This window comes from Sus scrofa, chromosome 13, assembly GCF_054392235.1.
Source record: "Sus scrofa isolate SSC_HxYL_T2T_F1_AM1 chromosome 13, Sscrofa_HxYL_maternal_Yorkshire_Landrace_v2.0, whole genome shotgun sequence".
NCBI classification, from domain to species: Eukaryota; Metazoa; Chordata; class Mammalia; order Artiodactyla; family Suidae; genus Sus; species Sus scrofa.
In genome coordinates this window covers 200965194-200989928 of record NC_139395.1, presented here as the reverse complement: position 1 = coordinate 200989928, position 24735 = coordinate 200965194, and the positions used below count along the sequence as shown (strand labels likewise).

The 24735-nt window shown below is 33.8% G+C and overlaps 1 protein-coding gene across 2 annotated transcripts in view; it reads right to left on the bottom strand.

The window, feature by feature from the left end:
- NCAM2 (neural cell adhesion molecule 2) overlaps positions 1–24735 on the bottom strand; it is a 503541-nt gene that overhangs the window by 118274 nt on the left and 360532 nt on the right. For both annotated transcript variants that reach the window (XM_021070858.2, XM_021070859.2), the window contains exon 9: positions 17002–17152. In XM_021070858.2, coding sequence (XP_020926517.1) covers positions 17002–17152 — 151 coding nt within the window. The remainder of the gene's footprint in view (positions 1–17001; positions 17153–24735) is intronic.

Below are 24735 nucleotides of genomic sequence, written 5' to 3'. Positions count from 1 at the left end.
GGGTCACAGATGTGGCTCAAATCCTGCAATGCTGAGGCTGTGGTGTAGGTGGGCAGCTGCAGCTCCAATCTGACCCCTAGCCTGGGACCTTCCATTTGCTGCAGTTGTGGCCCTGAAAAGAAAAAAAAAAAAAAATCAGAGAACTATGTTTTATTATATATTATCACAATGGGAAGATCTCTATGGGGACATTATTTAGATTTAATTAAATGGGAGCTGTACAGTCAGAAGGCTGAGCTAGAACATTTTGACAGTACTTCTATCTATGACCTAGAATAATCTCTGATTTAAAATTCCCAGCCTAAGAAGAAATAGCAAAACTTTCCAGGAACTAAATCTGTCACTTCCTCAAAAGCAGAATCAGGAAAAGCATATTCCATGCATATCAGGAGATATTTAAACTTTTAATACTGGCTCCAGGTTTGGTGCCAAGTTACTCCTATTTTGATAAATGTTCTATTTTATTTTAATTATATTTTTTATTCCTTCCCTTTCCTTTATCTTTCTTCCTTCCTTTCACCTCTTTTCCCTCCCTTTCTTCCTTTCCTCTCTTCCTTTCTTCACCCCTACCTCTTTCCTTCTTCCTTCCCTTCTTTCTTTCTTTCACCTTCATTTTCTTTTCTTTTCTTTTTTTTTCCTTATAACTGAGACTTCGAGCTAAACAAGTAACCAGCAATCATCACTGCATTCCTATCACTGAACAGGAATTCCTGACTTGATTATTTTTTTTTTAAACTTAGTTTAATGGTGGTCAGTACATGTGACCTGAGTATAGTCTTACTTCTTGCTGAGTGGTGGCCTGAATTCCTGAATTCTTCCTGCTAATGAGAATGCTGAAACTGATCACAAAATACAACACAGACTGACAGAACTGAAACAGAAAAATCTTTGACTTGAATTTTTACAAGTTCATGATTAATAAAATCAGGCATCTCACTATACAACTTCACTGTATACAGTACTATCCATTTTGTAAATAAAATTGAAAAGTATTCTTCAGGTAAGCTTTACAATCAATGGAAAATAAATTTAAGACTTTAAAATCATACTGATAACCTAATATGTACTGTCCTTGAAAAACAGTATTGGGATTATAGCAAATCTGCCTTGCATGCTCTCCAAATAATTTATATTGAGGTGAAATACTGTATTCTCTTCTAGGCATCATACTCCATGACATAAAATTTTCAAATTTTTCTTTAATATTAGATTTAAAAACCACAGATACTAAGAAAACAATTTTATCATGTAATAGTATATTCTATTTTAAGAGATTTAACATTCATTCCTCACCATAAATCACAGTATATAAAGATGCCCTTTGCTTTTCTCCATTGCCAATTAGATCACCCATTGCCGTACTCATTACCTGGTCAGTTTTAAAAGTTCCCTCCTTACTGTCATACTGGCCTATCAGTTTCTATTTTAAGATAATGTTACTGCCCTTGAATTTTCCAAAAGATCCTCTTCACACTTCTTAAATCAAAAACTTTAATGGGGATTTATAAAGTTCGACATTAGCTGGTATATTCCTAATTCTGTGACCTTGTCTTCATCCAGGTTAACTTTGTTCCTTAACTTTAACCATCCCTAACTCTTCCCAGCTTGCAGTCCTTTGCACTATGTTTCCCACCTGTCTAATTACTTTTTTTTTTCTTTTTAGAGATGCACCTGAGGCACATGGAAATTCCCAGAATAGGGGTTGAATAGGAGCTGCAGCTGCCAGCCTAAGCCACAGTAGCACTAGATCCAAGCCACATCTTCGACCTAGACTAGAGCTTGCAGCAATGCTGTTTCCTCAACCCACTGAGCAAGGGTAGGGATAGAACCCACGTCCTCATGGATACTAGTCAGGTTCTTAATCTTCTGAGCCAAATGGGAACTCTCTGTCTAATTACTTTTTTATATACTTTACCTTAATGTAGTTTTGTGTGTTCCATCCCCCTTAATTAAAACATAAGTTCAATGATAGCAAAATTGATGTTACTTTTCTCACCGTTCTGTACAGCACCGAATTTTTATTTGACACTCAGTAGGTACTCAGTAACTAATAGTTGATTGAATGAATGAAAACCCAGGGCAAGTATATTTTCTAGATTCTATCACTCCATTTAACAGAGGAAGAAAAGTACACTGGCGTTTGCTTGACTTTCCTAAAATCACAGAACTTAGTACTTCAATCTCGTATTAATTCTAAAGTAATACATTGTCTTACACAGACTCATATTGCCTATTTTGTAAAGAAGCCGGCCCTTTAAATTAGCTAAGAATTAACTGCACATTTTCTTAAGCATCTAAAACACTGACTTTTTTTCAGTCATTGAATTTTCTCATTTGATTTAGGCTGAGGGAAACTACCAAGGGAATAAAAACTAATATATCCTTTGGCACATTTGGACTATAATTCAATTAATAATTTCATAGATCCATTTCTACTGTATGTTCACTCAGATGCAGAATCAGCTATGGAAATTAACTGGATTCAGTCCATGTATCATGGGAATTCTAATGGCTACACAGAATACTAAATTAGATGTGTGCTTATTGCCAACTAATCACAGCAGTGGGTGTGCATTTTCTATACTAAATTTGGACAGCCAAGTTATGCATAAATCTCAGCAGGTTTTAGAACCCTGCAGTCACAAGCAATGATTTATACTAAGATATGCCTATATATGACTTCTTAGCATATGCTGTGTTTCTCTTTAATTTGATTGTTATTAGAGACAAATATTATTGATCATAAGAAAAGTTTGATTATATATAAAATGAATTATTCCTCTTCCTACTACTATTATTCTTTCTCTTCACCTAATCTCTCTCCTCTTAAATCATACAGATATTAATAAAAATATTGTACTACCTATGGCTATTCTGGTCTTTATTGTTGCTTAATAACTGAATTTTCCAGAAAAGCCTACAATATTTTAAAGACAATGATAGTATTACTAGTATTATTCACATATAAATTTAGGATAAAAAGCTCTTTCATAAAAATTCTTGGACTATTGAATGAAGGATGATTGATCATACAGATATAGCAGTGTTAACAGTTGTTTGACAAAAAACAATAATATTAGTTTCTTCAGAATCTGATTTAACAGTTGCGTGTTCTGTAATGAGTGTAATTTGTGCTTATTAATGTCAAACAACATTTTTTATATGATTTTTTTTTTCCTTGCTTTTTAGGGCCGAACCTATAGCATATGGAAGTTCCCAGGCTAGGGGTTGAATCAGAGCTGTAGCTGCCGGCCGGCCACAGCCACAGCCATAGCAATGCAGGATCCGAGCCGCACCTGCCATCTACACCACAGCTCACAGATCCTTAACACACTGAGCGAGGCCAGGGATCGAACCCACATCTCATGGATCCTAGTACGATTTGTTACCACAAGCAGCAATGGGAATTCGTCAAAAAACTTTAAAGTTTGTCACAATTATTAAAATTCATAAGAAAACTATCAAATAAAATGTCAATTGCTCATCTAGTGATTTAATTTGATGTCTAGGTCATTAATTTTACATGTGGTAAAAAATAGCTACACAATTTAATTCATTTCCTAAACTCCTCGGATCTATGACTTAAAAGTCAAAAGCAAATTAAAACATTTCCACTACTATGTCTTGAAGCCCTTGGTTGTGCACTCCAGAATGTTGCTAATTTTATGCATAATGGAATGACTGGGTCAAAATAATGCAAAACAAAAAGGAAAAACTCAGTATTACTGCCACCATCATCATCATCATCATAAAACAACACTGGAAACACTGATGATGATAATAGCTAACATGGTGCCTATGACTTGTCTGTCATTATTTTAAGCATGTTATATACTTAGAAAATTTAATCTCTATTGCTTTACTTTAAGTGTCATTATTATCACCATTTCATCTTTACGTATTTATCCCTTTTTAACTGAAAGAATAAAATGTAAGGGATTACATAATCATTTTCTACCTCCTTTTAAACCTCTTAAATGCAAACTGAAAACTGGTAACAAATTGTTACATATTTATAACTTTCAAAGAACTGCAGTATTATTTAATTAAACAGATTACAATTTCTTTCTGCTTAACTACTGTTTATGTTGACACATATTTTATATTTTAATGCGTACTTAATTAGAACAAATTTTTGCTTAAAGAGGTGATAAACTATCATCAAAATTTAATTCTTTTTACATAATAGAGCAAAATAATTTGAGCCAGATGGAATAAATAGAGCAATTCAAGTTATGATTAGAAATGAATCATATGTGATACATATTCAAAGCCATGAATCATAGTAAACAAACCCCAGAAATGTACAGCTTCTCCTAAAATAATAGTTTGTTGATATGAGTTTCTCCTTTTAGACAGTATTTTTGAACTGAAAACTGTGTACTCTAACACATTGTAAATCAACTACACTTCAATAAAACTTTTAAAAATGGAAAAATAATGTGTACTCTTTACTTTTGTTTGCCTGGGATGAATATACTGCCTCACATATTTTAAGCATTAATTAATATTAATTTAGCGAATGAATATTGTAAAAGTGCTTTGATTTTGCTTTCTGAAAATAAAACTCTGAATTTAGAAAACAAAATAAAGATTTTAGGAAATCTATTACCTGCAAAAATAATTTTGGGATTTCCCAGAGAATCTCTGAAAAATCACAAATATGTCTCTCTTTTTTTCTTTAGCAAAATAGGGATGTTAGAAAAAAGTACGTTTGTTTCTGTTGACATTACATCATAGTGGAAAGTTTTTACTTGTTCTAGGAAAGAGAATCTAATAGTGCAAAATCAAAACATTTTAAACAAAACTTTAAAATAAATGCATATATATTCAAGTGAAATTGTTATATTGGTTTATTAGGATATGATCTTGAATTTTCACATATCTAATACTTATTACTGTGTAAAGATCTAAAATAAAGTATTTTTAAAATAATTAAATAAGCAATCATAATGAGAAATATTGCTCAGAACAAGTAAAAGTTTTAAATTAATTGTTTTAGCACTGATGACTCAAGAGTACAGGGAACAAAAATTCATACTATGAAATCTGAGAAAATAACAGAAAAATATAAAAAGTATCAAAAATAGTATATATTTTATCCTGGACTGACTGCATTGATAGTTTTTCTTATTATCTTAGGAGACTTTTTAGCAGGCCCAAGAAAAATGAAAATGTCCTAAACAAAGAGTTTTGTATCCATTCGAATTCCTGCTACTTACAAAGCATCTTAAGATGCACATCGTGCTAAAAACAATTATTTAAAGAGGTAAACTGTTCTTATCCGGCCTTCCTCTTCATCACAGGCATAGAAATGGTTTATCTTGTCAGCAATAACAAAGGAAAGACCTAGCTGAATAAATATACTAAGACAAATGGGCCATACACAGGTTTTAAACTTGTATGGATACTAAATCAATATTATCTGATTTTTAGGTTCCATTTCTTGAAGATAATGTAATTTTACATTTTTGAGAAGATTTTTTTTTTCTCTATTACTGCTCAGTTATATAATCTATACGACACATGTTTAGTTATAAATGTGTTAAATTATATGTTATTTTATACTTTCTAAGCTGTTCCATTTTTGCATATTTGAAAAGCACTAATAATACTTTATTTCTGGTGTTATACAACAAATATTATGAAACCAAGATATTATTATGAAGGTTCTTAAATGAAAATACAAAAGCATCATTCATTTCTTTAATGTCTTTAAAACAATTTATTGAAAAACACGTCAGTTTTTCTCATTCAAATATGTGATGATTATGTGAGTCTAAAGTAATTAAGAGAAAAATGTAAATATACCTATTTTCATTACTTATTATTTTAAAATTAACTACCTGAATACAAGTACACTTGTATTCAATACAGGATACATGTACAGACATGGCTAATTTTATTCAGCAAACATTCATCCCAAAGCCCTGGCAACAGAAGAGGAGTGCATTTCCCTGCTGGATTGATGTCAGGTTTGAATGTGACTTTTAGAACATGACATAATCAAACACGGGAAATTTGTTTTCACTGCTGAGTTTTTTTCTTGTGCTTCTGCCACTACCATGATATAGCTTCCTTCTTGTAGTTATAGCTCCTTCAGCCTGGTTCCAAGTGTTACTGGACCCATAACATGGAGCTAAGTGCAGCTGCATGAAGCGGAGCTCCCTATTCTGAGACTGCCTGGATCAGCTGATTCTAGTTGAGCATGAGAAGTATTAGTATGTCCTGAGTTTTGGAGTGTTTACTATATATATTTATTGACATTAGCTGATAATGTATCTCACTGCACTGCTTTATTTTTTTTTCTCTTCAGCCATTTCACTGATTCTCATATTATATATTTTGCTATTTTGTTTTATTATTGGTTTTTCTTATTAGAATGTAAGGTCCATAAAGTCAAGGTTTTTGCTTGCTTTATTATAGTTCTACATACTCAATACCCAGAAAAGTGCTTGGTGTGTATTACCTAATACATGCCTAATAAATATTGTTGAATTAAAGAAGTAATTAATATATTAACTTCCTACATGCCTAAAAAATATTACTGAATGGGAGTTCCCGTCGTGGCGCAGTGGTTAACGAATCCGACTAGGAACCATGAGGTTGCAGGTTCGATCCCTGCCCTTGCTCAGTGGGTTAAGGATCCGGCATTGCTGTGAACTGTGATGTAGGTTGCAGATGTGGCTCGGATCCTGCGTTGCTGTGCCTCTGGCATAGGCTGGTGGCTACAGCTCCGATTAGACCCCTAGCCTGGGAACCTCCATATGCCGCGGGAGCGGCCCAAGAAATGCCAAAAAAAAAAAAAAAGACAAAAAAAATTATTATTGAATGAAAAGAAGTAATTAATATACTAACTTCAGTATGCATAAATTCAAAAATAAGTTTAGATCCATCGCCTCCTCTTTACACATCAGGAAACTGAAGCTTGGTTATTTTAAATGGCTTGACCAACAACCTAGGATTAGATCCAGCACATTCATTAAAATCTAAGAATAGCTGCTAATACAATGACATTTAAATATTATTTTAGTAAAGCCCAATACATAAAAAAAAAAAACTTGCCTGTCTAGTTTAAATCATCACAAATTGTGAGCTGGTTTAAATCTGTGGATAGGTATCAACAACACATGGAAAATATTAGGAAAAGCTTGTGCTTGTCTTTGCTCCTCTGAAGTCAGATAACAAAATTCAGAGTATTTGTGGATTTATGGCCCCAGAGTTCTGGCTGATTGGATTCAAGGTATTGAATTAGTCTTTTTCATGAATTGAGTACGTTAACTTTTGATGTTCATGCTATTCTGGACTAAGGTGTCAGGTGAAAATCCAGTAAGGTAAACCTTGGCACCAGGTGGATGAGCACTGTTATGGACTGAATGTGTTGCAATGTGATGGTATTAGGAGGTATGGATTTTGAGAGGTGATTAGGATTAGGTGAGGTCAAAAGGCAGAGATCCAAGAATGCGATCAGTGTCCTGATGTGTTAGGAGAAGGCTTTTTCCTCCGCTGTCCTCTCCATCATATGAGGACAAAACCAGGAGATGGCAGTTTATACCTGGAAAAGGCCCTAATCAGAATCCAACCATGCTGGCTCCCTGATCTCAGACTTCCAGTCTCCAGAACTGTGAGAAATTAAATTTTCTTGTTTATAAGTCACCTAGTCTATGATACTTTGTTATGGCAGCCCAAACATACTAAGACAGGCTGTAAGCAGTCTGCCACAAGGTCTGAGTATGTTTTTCAGGATCCTCCAAATGACAAAACTGTGATGTCAGTGAAGGCAGGATATGCTGGGATCTCAATGCGCAGCCTCACCCTGTGAGGTTCTTCACTAGTTCCATCTGTGAAGTGGTCTTTTCCACCAAGTCCATTCATTCCTATGAAGAAATTTTGTTATTTCCCCTAAATTGATATGTTGAACCCTAATCCTCAATTCGATGTTCTTTTAGAAGCAGGGGTTTTGGAAAGAATTAATTGTAGATGAAGTCATGAGGATGGAATCCCCATTGTGAGATGAATGCCCTTAAAAAGAGAGGAAGGAAGAGGAGGTGCCTCTAAAAGGCCATGTGAAGACATATCAACAAAAGCGCCCTCACCCAGAGCCTGACCAGTCGAGCGTCCTGATCTTGGCCTTCCGGCCTCCAGAACCATGAGAAATAACTGTTATGTTTAAGCCACCCAATCTGCAATATTTTGTTACAGCTGCCCATGCTAAGTACGACATTCAATATACTAGATAGAACTGGGATCTCCGGGACAAGGTCTTCATTCCAGGAAGGGCAGAAAGCTGAGGCAAATTGGAGGTAAAATTTGCTGTTTCTGGACAATTAAGTAGATGCCAAGAGGTCATGATAAATCCACTAGCCACATAAAATGACTACTGTGTTTCTTTGATATTTGTTCATTTGATATTTATCCTCTCAAGAGTTACATATTTCCTAAAATTCCTCAACAACTTTTCATCATCATATTCTCTGAGGCACACTTCAACAAGACTTAATCTGAATCAAATGATATCTGACAAAGGTAGATGAAAATGTTATCAAACTAGAGAAAATGATAGTATCTGCACATATGAAGAATATATTTCAAATTTTTCCAGAGAGTCCATGTCAAGTTGGGTTAAAAAAATACAGCTGAGTAGTGAAAGATTTTTTTATCTTTCCCTTTTAACATTCTCTTCCTATTTTCTGGATGTAGACATAAACTTCATATTTCCTTCAGATACTGTCCTTGGAACTATCATACTGGATATAAAATCTAAATGGTTGCTAGCATTAGAACCAATTTACTTCTGCAAATGAGCCATCTTCCTTAAAGTGAGAAGTCTATTATGGTGAGTGTATAAGATAGGTTCATAAGATAAGATTTTAATCGCAGATATAAAGTGTCTGTGCTATGAATAAGGAGTTTTTTCTAACTTCTAAGTCTTTATTGAGATACTCTTTTTAAGTTTTAAAATCATGGTCACATCCTACCTACTCATCCTGTACAAGCAGCAGAACATGTTACTGAAATTAGTTATTTCAAGAGAGTGCAAAAATTGAGGAAATAATTATGTGTTAAAGAAAAATTGTATTAATTCTATGGAGACTATGTAAGTATGGAAGTAACATGAATCCATGTTATACGAGTAATTAATATTTCTATATCCTTAAAAGGTTTCTGATATTACTAACGACTTTTATATCACGGTAGAAAATGCATTTTAATATTGCTATTATCTCTAACAAGGGAGAAAGGCAGGTGCAGAGAACTCAATGGGGAAAAAATGCAAATGAAAACTTCAATATTTCTTAACAGGCATTGCTATCATGTAACTGTTAAATTAAATTTATTACATAAAATAATTGTCTAATTAATAGGTAGTAGTAATGACTACCTAGTCATAAAACTTAATGATATTCTAATTGTAATCAAACATACTATGTAATCGGTGCTTACTGCATTAAGCTACATATGACATGCCTGTTATCGCCTTTGTTTTATAAATTGGAACTTTAGTTCAACTCATGCTCCTTAGAAAAGGTAATGCCTTTGAATTGTTGAAAATGAACTGGCAAGATGCCAAGGGATCTGCTTAAACTGAAATACAAAAGAGGTTTTGAGCAAAAAGAAGGCATAATCTCCTAAACGCCTTAGGTTTGGTGCTATTATAATAAAGCACCAAATTTGTAGTTAGTACCAAATTACAAATGGCTCAATTCTTTTCAACTCGTTCTTAGCAATATTATACTGTAGTTTCTTCAATCACATAGTAAAGATGATTCTGGTAAATTGTTTGTGATGTATAATTTCCTTGTAATGTTCAAAATTTCTATGCCATTTTGAATCAAAGGTGGAGAATAAAAATATTCTTACCATTTCTAACATACAAATATTAATTTACAACAATAATTTTTCATGGCATTCCACTCCATTTCTTTAATTACCAAGAAAAAAGCTTATTTGATAGCTTTTGCACTTATCATGGGTGTTTTGTTGCACTATCCAACCAAAATTTCTACAATCCTCATATGAGAATATCAGATTTATTACAAATAGTTGTACTGTGGGTATAAAGAAGTATTTCAACTTTCATAACACAATGACACTAACTTACAAGGAAGTTACTTATAAGTGAAATTACTTTTAAGTTTACTTACAAGTAAAAAGGAAGAGCAGGCTAAATTTTAAACTATGACTATGGTTACATATTTCAAATGAATATTTAACCTCATACCCCAAAATAATAATTACTAGAGACAGATGATAACAGTGGCATTTTCTCTGTTCTTACCATATGAATAAAAATCTGAATTTTAGCAATTAGTAATATTAAGATGAATGGCAATTTTATTTTCTACTGAAATATAAATGTATCTTTTACTAGCATATTTATGTAACTTACCATAAGTAAGTTTTTACCATTGTATTTTTCCACTTTAAACATTTTTTACATGATTAAGTTTTATTAAATTATAGTAAGAACCCAGAAGGTAATAATCTCATATACATACAATGCAGTGAAGGTTAGGTACACATATGGGCAGGTTTATATCTTGTAAAAGCTAAAATTTACACTTAAGTATAGTATAAGATTTGAAAGGTGAGCTGGGTTCCCAAAGTATTTAGTATTGTCCTAGAATTCATGAGTAAATTTTAATGTGAAAAATATTTTAATTAAGGCATATGAAGAAATATGTACGAATCTGGGTTAATCAAAAAGGAAGCTAGGCTTCCAGAGACTTACAAGTCACGTGTAATAGACATTTTAAAAATATTCATCATGATGAGAAAGCAAGAGCTGACAGATGAAATATAGGATTCACATGTAGGTTAGATTCGCAAGAGACATTCCTTTATTTGGAGTTTTTTTTTTAAAGGAAATATATCCAAAAATATGATTAAAATTTGATAGTGCTTTTATTATTTTTTTTTTTTTAGGGCCACACCTATGGCATATGAAAGTTCCCAGGCTAGGAGCTGAATCAGAGCTGCAGCAGCTGGCCTACATCACAGCCACAGCCATGTGGGATCTGAGCCATGTCTGGAACCTACATCACAGCTCACAGCAACACCAGATCCTTAACCCACTGATCAGGGATCAGACCCACATCCTCACGGATTCTAGTGGGGCTCTTAATCTGCTGAGCCAAGATGAGAACTATATCAATAAAATGTATGATTAAAGTTTGATAGTGTGTTTATTAATCTTAAAATATAAAATACTTTGCTTTACATGAAACTCAGCTTATATCATGAAAATTATCCCCTTTATAGGTAAAGGATACCAGTAAAAATCTGAACATCTAACTCTAAACCTCAGCTAAATTCTTCTTATCTCTCAATTTGAAATTTGAAATGATTTACACATCTACAACTTACTATACTTTCCAGGAAGATTAAGTTTGAGTATAGATAAAAATTGACAGAAGATGATAAAATGAAGAGGAAAAAAGAAGCTCAACCTCTCAGGACTTTAAACTTGAACGATCTTTTGATCAGGGTAGTGTTTTATTTGAGGATATATTATTATGAAAAATAGAAATAAAATTGGAAAAAATGTAGGGAAATAATAAATTTAAAACTGATGAATACCAAAACTAAAACCTTCATGCTCTTGGTTTAGGAACCAGGAAAACCAAAAATTGTATGACTTAGAGTTTCCTGTTTCCATAATGGCAGTGTAAGTCTGTGATAGCCCAACTCCCCTACTGGTAACAATTAAAAGGACTAGAAATCAAACAAACAAAAAACCCAACTACTTAAAGCTTGTATAAACAAAACTGGGGCTTGTGGAAGGGAATGAAAACTAGTTTCCAGGTTTTTTTTCTTCATTGCTTTGTCTAGAGGACAGGCACTAGAAAAGGATCTTCAATGCAATTCTGAATATAAAACTCATTGACAAATACAGAGGTACCCTGGAAAGCAGCCAACACAGGTTGGACAGTATAGGAGTAATCTCAGACAGGAGTCAGATGAAGAGATACTATAATTCTGTGTATAAAAACCACAGAAATCTCAGCCTAAACCCTGAACTTTGCATGCCTAGAACAAATAAAACATGTATATCAAAGGCTTTAAGAAATCAACTAAGATTTCACTCACTGTCACAGGAGACCATACAGAAGTTAGGGGTGATTATATACTTAAAAACACTTTTTCCAGATGGTTGTCAAAAGACCCAGAGTCTGCACAATATGGTATTTACAGTATCTAGGGCACAATGCAATATTTCTCAACATTCAATACACCAAGAGAATATGGCGAATTCTAAAGCAAAAGACAATTAACATATGCACATGCTAAGAAGACTCAGATGTTGAATCCATTGGGTACAGATTTTAGAGCAGTTTATTTAACTACATTCTATAAGATAAAAATATACATAAAATGAATTAATATATAAGAAATGTCAGTAAACAAAAAATATAAAATGTAACACAATTAGTAATTTAGATCTAAAAAAAAAGATAATATCTTAAACACGACAAAACCTCACTGGATAGACTCAGTAGCAGAAAGAAGATGATGCAGCAAAGAATCAATTAACTTGAAGAGAAAACCACAGAAATAATTTAATCTGCAGAAGAGTGATAAATAAGATACATAAAACTGAACAGTGTCTCAGAGATCTTTGAGCCAAAAGGGCTCACATGTGTGAAAATAGAGTCCTAGATATGGGAAAGAGATTAGGACAGGACAAGTATTTGAAGAAACATGGTGAAACATTATCAATTTCTCCAAAGAAGATATCCAGATGGCCAACAGGCACATGAAAAAAATGCTCAGCATCACTAATTATTAGAGAAATGCAAAGCAAAACTACTATGACATCCCACCTCACACTGGTCGGAATGGCCATCATTAATAAGTCAATAAATAACAAATGTAGGAGAGGATGTGGAGAAAGGGGTACCCTCCTATACTGTTGGTAGGAATGTAAATTGGTACAACCACTAAAGAAGACAGTATGGAAGTACCTCAGAAGACTAAATATAGAAATACCAAATAATCCAGCAATCCCACTCTTGGGCATATAGGAAAAAATTTCCTTGAAAAGATATATGCACCTATATGTTCACTGTAGCACTAATCACAATAGCCAAGACATGGAAACAACCTAAATGTCCATCAACAGATGAATGGATTAAGAAGACATGAATATGTACAAAGGAATATTATTAAGCCATAAAAAGGAAATAAAGCCATTTACAGCAACATGGATGGAACTAAGACTCTCATACCAAGTGAAGTAAGCAAGAAAGAGAAAGCCAAATACCATATGATATCACTTATATATGGAATCTAACATATGGCACTACTGAACTTTTCCACAGAAAAGAAACTCAAGGACTTAAAGAACACAAGGGGGAGAGAAAAGGAGTAGGCTGGATTGAGAGTTTGGGGTTAATGGATACAAACTATTGCATTTGGAGTGGATAAGCAAGGAGATCCTGCTGTATGGTACTGGGACTATATAAAATCACTTATGATGGAACATGATAGAGAATGTGAGAAAAAGAATGTGTATGTATGTGTGTGACTGGGTCACTTTGCTTTATAGGAGAAATTGACAGAACACTGTAAACCAACTACAATGGAAAAAATAAAAACCATTAAAATAAATAAATTATTACCAAAAAAACTGCCAGAAATACTGACATATATAAATTTACAAATTCAAGAAATCTGGTACACTCCAAACAGGATGAACTCAAAGAAAACTACACCTAGACAAATCCTAGTTAAAGCTATGAATAACAAAGATATAGAAAATACTTGAAAGCAGCTTTAGAAAAATGGCACATGACATACAAGATATTAACAGTTCAAATTACCATGGATTTAAAATCAGGAACTAAGAAGGATAGAAGACAAAGGAACCACATCTTTAAAGAAATGTCAACTCAGAATTATTTCCAGGGGGTAAAAAAAAAAAAAAAAAAAAAAGGGTAGACTCCATCCCCAACAGCTATTCTCTACATGAAATGGGAAAGAAATTTATTTAGGCTGGAAGACAGTAGTATCAGAGGAAAAACTGGATCTTTAAAGATGAAAGAGATGAAAAAAATGGTAAAGATAGGAAAAAATAACATGTTTTTCATTTTCAGTTCTTTACTATATTTATAATTCTTTAAAATAAAAAATTATCATTTCTGGTAAGATTTTTAATTGACTATGAATGTAGATATAATATATATGACATCAATAAGAAAAACAGATCAGTGTGGAACACTTATAAAGATACCTATATGGTTGCAAGGTTTTTATATTTAGTGTAAAGTGTCAGATTATTAACTCTATGTAGACTGTGAAATGTTAAGTTTGTATATTATAATCTCTAAAAAATCACATAAGCAAAACAAAATAAAAACAAAAAGTAAAGATATCATCAATACACAAATTAAAATAAAACATTAAAATTTTCAAATATTGTAAAAGAAGGTAGGGAAACAGTAAGACAATAGGGAAAAACAGTGTGTAAAAGTAGAAAAAAAAAATTGTGGACCTAAATGAAACTATATCAATAATTGCATTAAGCTTAATAGACTAAACCTAAATGGTTGGCAAACTGTGGCCCATAGGCAAAATATAGCTAAAGAACCTGTTATTGGGTTTTAAAAATTTTGATGTTTTGTAAAGGAAACATATCAACAAGGCTTTAAATGGTTTGTATGTGACAAAGACCAAATAAGGTCCATAAAAATCTAAAATACGTATTACTTGAACCATTTATTGCTGATCCCTGGTTTAAAACTCCAATTATTATTTTTATTTTTTTGGCTACACCCATGGCATGTAGAAATTCCTGGACAAGGGATTGAATCCATGCTACAGCAAGGGCCTGAGCCACTGCAGTACTGGGTCCTTAACCCACTGCACCACCAGGAAACTCCTAAACACTCCAATTTTTATGAGAGAGAGATTGACAGAGTGGATTAAAAAGGCAGCATTTTATCATATGCTGCCTAAAAACATACATTTTAATTTTGCGTTAAAAATACAACTAGTTAGAAAGTAAATTAATGGAAAAAGGTATACAAAGAGTAAGAACATGAGGGAGTTCCTGTTGTGGCTCAACAAGTTAAGGTCCCAACGATGTCACTATGAGGATGCAGGTTCAATATCTGGCCTCTCTCAGTGGGTTAAGGATCCAGCATTACCACAAACTGGTGTAAGCTGCAGATGCAGCTCAGATTTGATGTTGCTGTGGCTGTGATATAGGCCACAGCTATAGCTTGGATTTGGCCCCAGGCCCAGGAACATCCATATGCCCCAGGTGTGACCATAAAAAGAATAAGATAAAATAAAACATTACTAATTTATTTCTTTAAAAGTTAAGCACAGGAGAGCTTGAATACCTATTTGAGTATTATATAAAATACATCAAGTCAGAGATTAATGGAGAAAATGAATGATTTATGAGGAGGACACATATGGGAAAGAGAACAATAAATCCCAAAGATATTCACATTACAATCTCCAGAACATGCAAGCGTGTTACTTCACGTGGGAAAAGCAACTTGCATCTGTGACTAAATTAAGAATGTTTAGAAGATTACGCTGGATTATCCAGTGTAGGCCCAACGTAACGGCAGGGGAGTCAGATATGGAGAAAATCTGAGGAAGGAAGCAGTCAGTGATGTGATGTGAAAGAGATTCAATCTGCTATTGCTGGCTTTGAAGATGGAAAGAGACTGCAAGCCAAGAAAGGCAGGCAGATTCTAGAAACTGAAAAAGACAAGAAAAGGAATCTTTCATAGTGTTTCCACAAAGGAACATAACACCAAGGACACCTGATTTGATCCCAGTGAGAATCATTTCCAAATTTTGACCTCAAGAACTATAAAACAATATAGTTGTGTTGTTTACAGCAATTAAATTTGTGGTCATTGGTTACAGCAGCAATAGAAAACTAAGAGAAGATACAAACTATAGATGTGTATTATGTCAATGAGCTTCAAAATACATGATGGCAAAACCAAACAGATTAAAGAGAGGAAAAAGTTTATGATGATGGTAGAGGATTTTAACAACCCTCACTCTAATAGAACATAACAAATTAAGCAGACATAGAAGATTTAACCAACGCTTTCACCCACCTTGATCTAATGTATATTTATAGAACACAACACCGTATCACTGCAGAAGACATACATTTTCAAGTATTCATTATATGTTTACTAGATAGATCATACGCTGGGACCTAGGACAAACCTCAATAATTATAAAAATGATCAAAATTATAAAAAGGGTACTTTCTGAGCATAACTGAATTAAACTAGAAATAACAGCAAAATATCTAGGAAAACACTGAAAGTTAGATATATTCTTAAAAGTAATTATAGACTAATGATTAAATCTCAGGGGAAAATAGAAAATATTTTCAACTGAAAGCTAAAAGAAACAAAAATCACTATTTGCAGCATGCATTTAAAGTACTGCTTAGAGAGAAATTTCAGAAAAATTAAACAAGTTGAATAAACCCCTATCCAAGCTTAAAGCAAAGGAAGACTTCGTTTGTTATCAAAATGAACTTGTACTCTAACAATCAGTCCTTGAAAAATAGAGTATATGAAGTACCATGTTTAAAGTGCTGTATAATAACTTATAAAGGTATAAAATAATTCAACAAAACAACCTGAATGAATAATGAAATCCTCATGACATATGTGAAACATTAATATTATTTTAAAAAGATAAGAAGAGTTGTTGATCAATTATTGATAACTAATATAGTTCAGTTTATATGTTTTTTGATTAAATGTTGCATAATAAAGGTCATAATTTTCAGAATAAGCAATATTAAAAACCATTAAGTATACAGCGCTATGAAATCTCCCATAACCTTCACTAGAGGTCTCTAATAAGTGACTCTGGTTACACTCTTTCTGAAGTTATACATTAAATAATGCAACATGAACTACATCTGTACTTTAGTTTTCCTACAAAAAAAGCATGGTTTTCAAAACAGAAAAATGTTTTCAATAAAAATACAAAATGAAAATGACTTACATTCAATATCAAGGTACATGCTCTTTTGGTGCCCTCCAATTCGACTTGCAGCTTCACAGTCATATCTCCCTGAATCGGACAACACCACATCTTTAATATGCAGTGATGAACTTCCATGCTGCCCTTTGACTTCAATACGGCCATCTGGGCTCTGTTTGCATTGATTCAGGAAAAAGAAAGATTTTATGCTTGTTTTGTATAAAATGATAGTGAAACATACAGCATTTATCAGAATAAATAAACGAAACAATAAATGAAAACACTCTTACTTGTATTCATTTATTTTTCAAGAAAAGAGTGTTTCTATATGTACACTTTACTGTTTTTAGCTTATCCATTTTGCTTGCCCAATTGCTTACAGAAAACTCTAAGTACGTAGTAAAAACTTAAAACATATGTTTGCTCAGCCTCTTTTATTTAGCATGTGCTTTGCTTTGTATAAAGCCAGTGTGTTTTTCTAAGTGTCCCTTGCAAACACAACAAAACAATGGCAATGCCTAATCAATTCCAGCTAAAATCTTCAAGTGAAAATGTTATTCCTGGTGCAGTTGAGTTTCACATTTCAACACATGAGGGAAATTAAGATGTATGACAATTAAATCCTTTAAGAAGAATTTATAGTTTTCATTTTTGAGTGAATATAATTTTGCACTAGCATAACTGGTACCACATACATCATAGATACATTATTAAAAACGCAGCACTACATAAGTCATTCTTAGGAAGTCCTTGGAAACGATGCGGCAATGATTAATCACTTACTCCACAAAGAGGACTCAAATCAAGGACTTGTGTATATTCCTATAGTCTATAGATTATATTTCAAATAAGAATTATTGTATGCAACATAATTAGCATACCTTGAATTGTTTTCTTAAATAATTTAAATAACTTTATAGCACACATATTAAAATAGAGATAGTTTATTCATTGATTTTTACTATGTACTATCAGGAAATACAGTGAACCTTTATTTAGCACTTTATAACTCAATTGAAACATGTACTCTATTATTATTGAATTGATTCTTTTTAATTTTTGAGGTTTTAGTGTTCAATAAAATATGGCATGTCATACATTTAAATGAAATATGCCTGTTATAAATATATAATGGATGTTTAATTTTCTATATGTCTGAGATTCAAATAAATTTCAATACATAGGCGTACTTTGTATTATTAAAGCTTGGTGTTTATTTTCCTTTATTAATATCAAAAGTCCCTTTTAAACCTCCTTTTCAAACATGTAGTTGATTGGAACACAATAGGATAACATTTTTTGCTTTTTACTTTATAAAAAAATGCAATCATATAATCCTATCAGTCACTCATAATTTATTTACTATCCAAAAAATAATCTCCAAAAACAAAGAAACAAATGAAAGCATGTTAGGGGTATATTATACAACTCAGATCAAGATTTCTAGGTCAAAAATATGTTTTCCAACTCCTAAGTACTGCTAAAGGTGAGATTTTCAAACAGAAGGGCATTTTCTTCCGCTAAGTTTTAAGTTGTTCAGCTGCCAAACTTGTTGACTTAATTGAGAGAAAAGAAAAAAAGATGCAAAAATTCACAGAAGTTAACATCAGAACCCCAAAATAAAACAGCCAGTTTGTTATACAAGGTAGCTAACTGTCGTTCAATAACTAAATGGGTATTCTTTGTTCCTTACCTTACTGCACCTCTGTTCACGATTAAATCCTACTGAACGATTCTTTCCTTCTTTTGCGCTGACCTCCCTTGGCTTTCAGGACACACATGATTCTGATTTTTTCTCCCAGGGTCACCTCTATGACTACTCTCTGGTTTTGGATGCAGCCTCTTCTCTCCCTGGAAGCCTCTATATTCAGTCCTGGACCCTAGCCTCTTTTTCTTAGGTAGGCACTCTTATCTCTGCCCACATCTCCATGATGGTCTCTAGTCACTCTTTCTCCACCCAGGATGCCTCTTTCCCTAGAGGTTCAGAACTAGATCTATCACATGCAGGGCAAGTCCATTTGATGTCCAAATCAGCACATGGAGATAAATGCAACACACCCTTATGCAGGATCATCTGCCCATCTCCTAGTTGTCTTTTGTTTTTCTTTCCATGAATGATACTAATTCAAGCCCATTCCCCATACTGCATGACAACCTCAGTCTTGGATCAGTTTCTTTCTTCCTTCCTTCCACTTTTTCTTTCTTCCTTCCTTCCACTCTTCCTTACTTCCTTTCTTTTTCTTTCTTTCATCTTGCCTGTGCCTGAAGCATGCAGATGTTCCCAGGCCAGATCCTTAACCCACTGTTTCTGAATCTTTATCTATTTATATTCTAAATGATAAGAAGTCTCAGCTTATCATCTTGCTCGACATTATCGTTTCCATTTTCCAGCCACTGTGCTTCCATATACGTAGCTGCTCTCTGCCTCTCCATTTACAGTCTTAGTTGTGCTGCTGAGTTGGAAGGATATTGACAGGCGTCTCTGGATTTCAGGCAGAACAATCACACTCAGGCTGAATATGACCAAAAAAGACACCCTGACTCTGCAAAATCCTTCAACATTATGTTATTTCCTATGTTTCTCCAGAACAACAAAAAAAAAAGCATTCCAGCTGCAGATATTATTTCTTCTGTAACCAAGAATAAGTTTTCTTTTTAAAATGCAAACTTTAAATTCTCATAACAACTTTATGAAGGTTTTACATCTCTCATGCTCTGGAATTATAAATAACATTGTATTGCCTCTGAAATTAAACCCCAATTTATCAGCCTGATGTTTAAGGACATCCATATGGCATTACCTTTCTTGTTAAGCAAGCTCTACAATTTGGACACCATTAATTTGAATTCAAATTAATTTGAATTAATTGTACTATTATGAATATCCACTGCTTTCTCTAAGCAGCCTTCACCTGTCTCAAATATTTCTCGTTTTATCTTCATTATTTACATGGCAAGATTCTACCATCATTCTTTTAATTTCTTAGCCAAATATCAATTTATATTCAAAATAGTCACAGGTTGACAAATATATAAGCATATATATATATATATATATATATATATATATATTTATATTCTTTGAACTCCATGATTTTCTTAAGACACATTGCTTTTTCTAGTTTCATTGGAACTTCAGAATTTACCTGTAGGGTGATTTTTTTTTTTTTTTTAACAGCTGCACCTGTGCATATGGAAATTCCCAGAACAGGGGTGAAATCAGAGCTATAGCTGCGGCCTGTACTACAGCCAGGGCAACACCAGATCTGAGCTGCATCTGCGACCTACACCACAGCTTGCAGAAAAGCTGCATCCTTAATCCACTAGTGAGGTCAGGAATCAAACCTGAATCCTCACAGGGACCATGTTGGGTCCTTAACCTGCTGAACCACAGTGGGACACACTGATATTATGGTTGAACAAAAATGAGAATATTTTTATGGTGCTTCATGTGAAAGCTACCTGGACTAGTAACTAGAACAGAACCATTACAGTCTAAAATTTTCATAAAGTAAATTAAATCATGGTAAAATGTACATGTAATTGAGTTAAGGCAATGTAGTCCTTCCGCTATTATTTACTATGGGTTAAAATCTTGCTTTGATATCTTTATTAGAATGCAGTAAGATGCATTACTAATGATGCAAAGAAAATTATTCTTTCTTACATTAGGGAAAAATATTGTTCTCTTGTATAATAAAATGTAAATTTACCCACCTTAAAAATAGACAATGACCCCCTAGCCTGGGAACTTCCATATGCCGTGGTGTGACCCTAAAATAAATAAATAAATAAATAAATAAATAAAAATAAAAATAAACAGGTCCTTTTGTTTTTACTTGTTATAAATTACATGGCTTTTGACTTGTAGAAAACTATTGGTATGCATAAAGTTAGCATGCTATTAGCAAAAATGTTCATATTTAAAAGTTACTAACAATATATCTGAAATTAAAAGGAATTCTGGAAGAATAGAATATCTCCTGGAAGGTGTGTAACTTTCCCTGGCAAATTATAAGTCATTTTCAGAGTTGGCATTGGCTCTCTAAAAATGCACGATATGCATTTGACTAGAAAACTAAGTCATATCTTCTCATATCTGACATTCCAAAGGACATCTTTTTTGGGCTACGAAAAGGCATTAAACACTTTTGAAAGAAAATTCATTTATATCTTGGCTTAGATTCCTACCTACCGATGATTCATTTAAGACATCCAATATTTCATTGAGACAGGTTAATGGGTATATTAGTTGTCTATCTAGTATTTTCCATTTCTATCACTGCACTAAGATGATTCGAAAGTAAAGTATCTGACTGTACATTCATATTTCAATCCTTTACCGAAGGACACGCTCTGAAATTTGACTTGATACTGTATCTTTCGTGTTTCTGGAAGGTTGGTTTAAGAACTGTTTATTTGAATAGTATTTCAATATTTTTATAAAATGATTATTTATAGAGGTTTTTGTCCTTTCAACAATACCTTAATCAGATATCTATGTGATAACTACCTTCTTGAGTTCTATTTTTTTGTAATTTTAATTGTTGTACATTTGGACTTGTGTTTTTATGGCTTTACCTGACAAGAGACTTATTGCCAAGTTTAGGATCCAGCTGCAGTGGACAACACATCTGAGGTGGCCAGGATTCTCTAGTTTTCTTCAATGACTCATGTCATTGAACCTAGAATCATTGACCCTTTCGGCCTTTTGAAAAAATTGCAGATCACATCATATGTTTACTTGAGAATTGTTTTTATGTTTTTTGCTTTTTGTTTTGTGTGTGTGTGTGTGTGTGTTTGTTGTTGTTCGTTTGTTTGTTTGTTTTGCCACACCCATAACATGTGGAAGTTTCCAGGCCAGGGATTAAACCTATACCACAGCAGTGACAACACCACCAGATCCTTAACCTGCTAAACCACACAGGAACTCCACTTGAGAATTGTTTTTTGTGCAGTTGTTCTACAATAAGCATCCAGGCACTGGAGATACATGCTGGGCAAAATAAATAATTTCTACTCTTAGTGGAAGTAAAGTTTAACATAAAAGACAGAGAGTACTTTAAAAATATAATACAAATAAACTGAAAAATACTATGTAGGAACACCACGGTTTCACTTTGGGGGTGTTAGTGGAGGGGTACATAAAAGTCAGAAGTTTGTGCTTTAATAAACTGAAATGTGGACTGGGATCTGAAAATGGTGAAAGAGGAGCAGTGTTGTAGAGAAGTCTCTGGTTATAGGCCACCAGGAGGCTTATGCAAGAACTGAGAGAGTTAGCAGATGCAGAGAAGACACTGAAGTCACATGGGAGCTCCTGATACTGGACAGAGGACACATGCAGAACTCAAGACACATGCAGACATACAACAAATCCGCACCCCTGGATTGTGTACTCTTTTTTTTTCTTTTTTCTTTTTTGTCTTTTTTATCTTTTGTCTTTTGTTGTTGTTATTGTTGCTATTTCTTGGGCCGCTCCCACGGCATATGGAGGTTCCCAGGCTAGGGGTTGAATCGGAGCTGTAGCCACCGGCCTACGCCAGAGCCACAGCAACGTGGGATCTGAGCCATGTCTGCAACCTACACCACAGCTCACGGCAACGCCGGATCATTAACCCACTGAGCAAGGCCAGGGACCGAACCCACAACCTCATGGTTCCTAGTCAGATTCATTAACCACTGCGCCACGACGGGAACTCCTCTTTTTTTTTCTCATTGTATGCTAAGCAGTTTTTTTGAGAGGGTATTTTTTTATTATATATTCTCTTTGTCTTGTTTATAATGGCATTAATTCTTTATTGAATATAAATTACACTCAGCTCCAAATACTTAGAGGTAAAATCAAGTCATAACTGCCAAGTGTATAAAAAGAAAACAGACTCTCTTCAAAGATTAATGGTATTAATTTACCCAAACTGACTTCTCAAAATCATGTAAACATTGTGGTAAACTGACTAATCTATGCAGATATTTAAACAGAAAGACTGTCTTGCTTCTTTATAAGATTCTTAATTTACTCTTAGTATTAATGTCTTTTTCCTCTGGGTTTGATCTCACCCTCCTAATTTTCTACCTCTTTTGAGGTCATGAAATGAATTTTTGTACAATTACTCTTCCTCCTCACAGTGTAAATTGATAGGATAAAGAGTAGGATGTATAATAAAACTTTTTAACTTAGTTTCTTCACTAGGTTCTAAGAGCCCTTTTCTTTTCTTTCCACATATAGTCACTAATCTCTTCAATAAATAAGAACTGAATATAATACTGGCTAAGTGCTAACACATAAAATAAATAATAGACTCTATTCTAAATATTTTATACTTATTAGTTCACTTAATCTTAATAACACTGCTATGAGATTGGGACTATAGCATCCACATTTTAAAGATGAGAAAATTGAGGCTCATGAGAAACATATAAATGGTCCAAATCTCACACAGTTTATGAGTGATGGCAGTGGATTGTCCAAGCTGTCTGGCCCTGGAGTTCATGTTCTGAATTAATTTTCCCATGTGGCTTACCATCTGAGCCATATCTATGTGTCTAAACTATATATTGTATCATAGCTATGTGACCAGCACTATGCTGGGTTCTGAGGACAAAGAGATGGTACAAAAGACAAAGCCATTAGTCTCATAGGTTAAAAGGCTTAGAGGCAAATCATAGATTTCATTGGGTATAGATGAAATTAAAGAATAGCTAATAGTCTACAGAGGTAAGGAAAAATTACTTGTAGATATGTCTGTCTAAACTAGGACCTAAAGGATGAGTAACGCACCAAACTGGCTGCATAACTGGCAGGGCTCACTGAAACTGAGATGTGAGGTCTCTTGTTCAAAAGTTACCATGAATTTTAAACAACCACAACAGAGCTTTAAACTCAACATAGAATCCTTCTGAGTGTTGTGCTCTATGCAGTTGTGCATGTGACACACCCATGATATCATCTCTAGCTAAGCAAATAGGAGAGAGAGTTAGGAAGGAAATGGGAACTACATGGGCCTGGGTTAGAGGGAGAAATGGCATGTTTAAAGAATTGAAAGAAACTCGCTGAAGCTGGCATATCCCATATAAGGTGGAGAAAGACGAGATGTGAAGTGGCTGGAGCGACAGACACAAAGAGCCAAAAAGAGCCTCAAAAGTCAAGAGAAGACTGATAAAAACATGAAGGGATGTACCACATCATTAGCTGTCATGAGCCATCAGCATACCACTTCATGCCTTCTGGGATGACTAGAAACAAAAACACACTTACTAACAAGCATTGTCTAGGATGTGGAGAAAACGAAACCCTAGCGCACACGTAGTAGGAATGTAGAACATTACAGTGCTTTTGATAAAACGTCTGACAAGTTAACTCAAAAGGTTAAACACAAACTAGGACTCAGCAATTACACTCCCAGGAGAATTAAAGATCTATGTCCATACAACAACTCATACATAAATGTCCATAAGAGCATGATAAATCCAAAAAGTGAAAGCAACACAAATGTCTAACTACTAATGCATGGATTTAAAAAAGTGCTATCTTTTTATTTGTTAATAAAAAATATGAAGTACTGACATAAGCTACAACATAGAGGTACCCTGAAAACACCATTCTAAGGGAAAAGTGCTGGTAACAAAATCCGTATTTTGAATAGTGCCAAGGGGACTGGGGAGTGATGACCAAGAGGAGTGGGATTTCTTTTTGAGGTGATGAAAATGTCCCAAAATTTATTGTGTTGATGACTGTACAACTCTGTGGAAAAACTA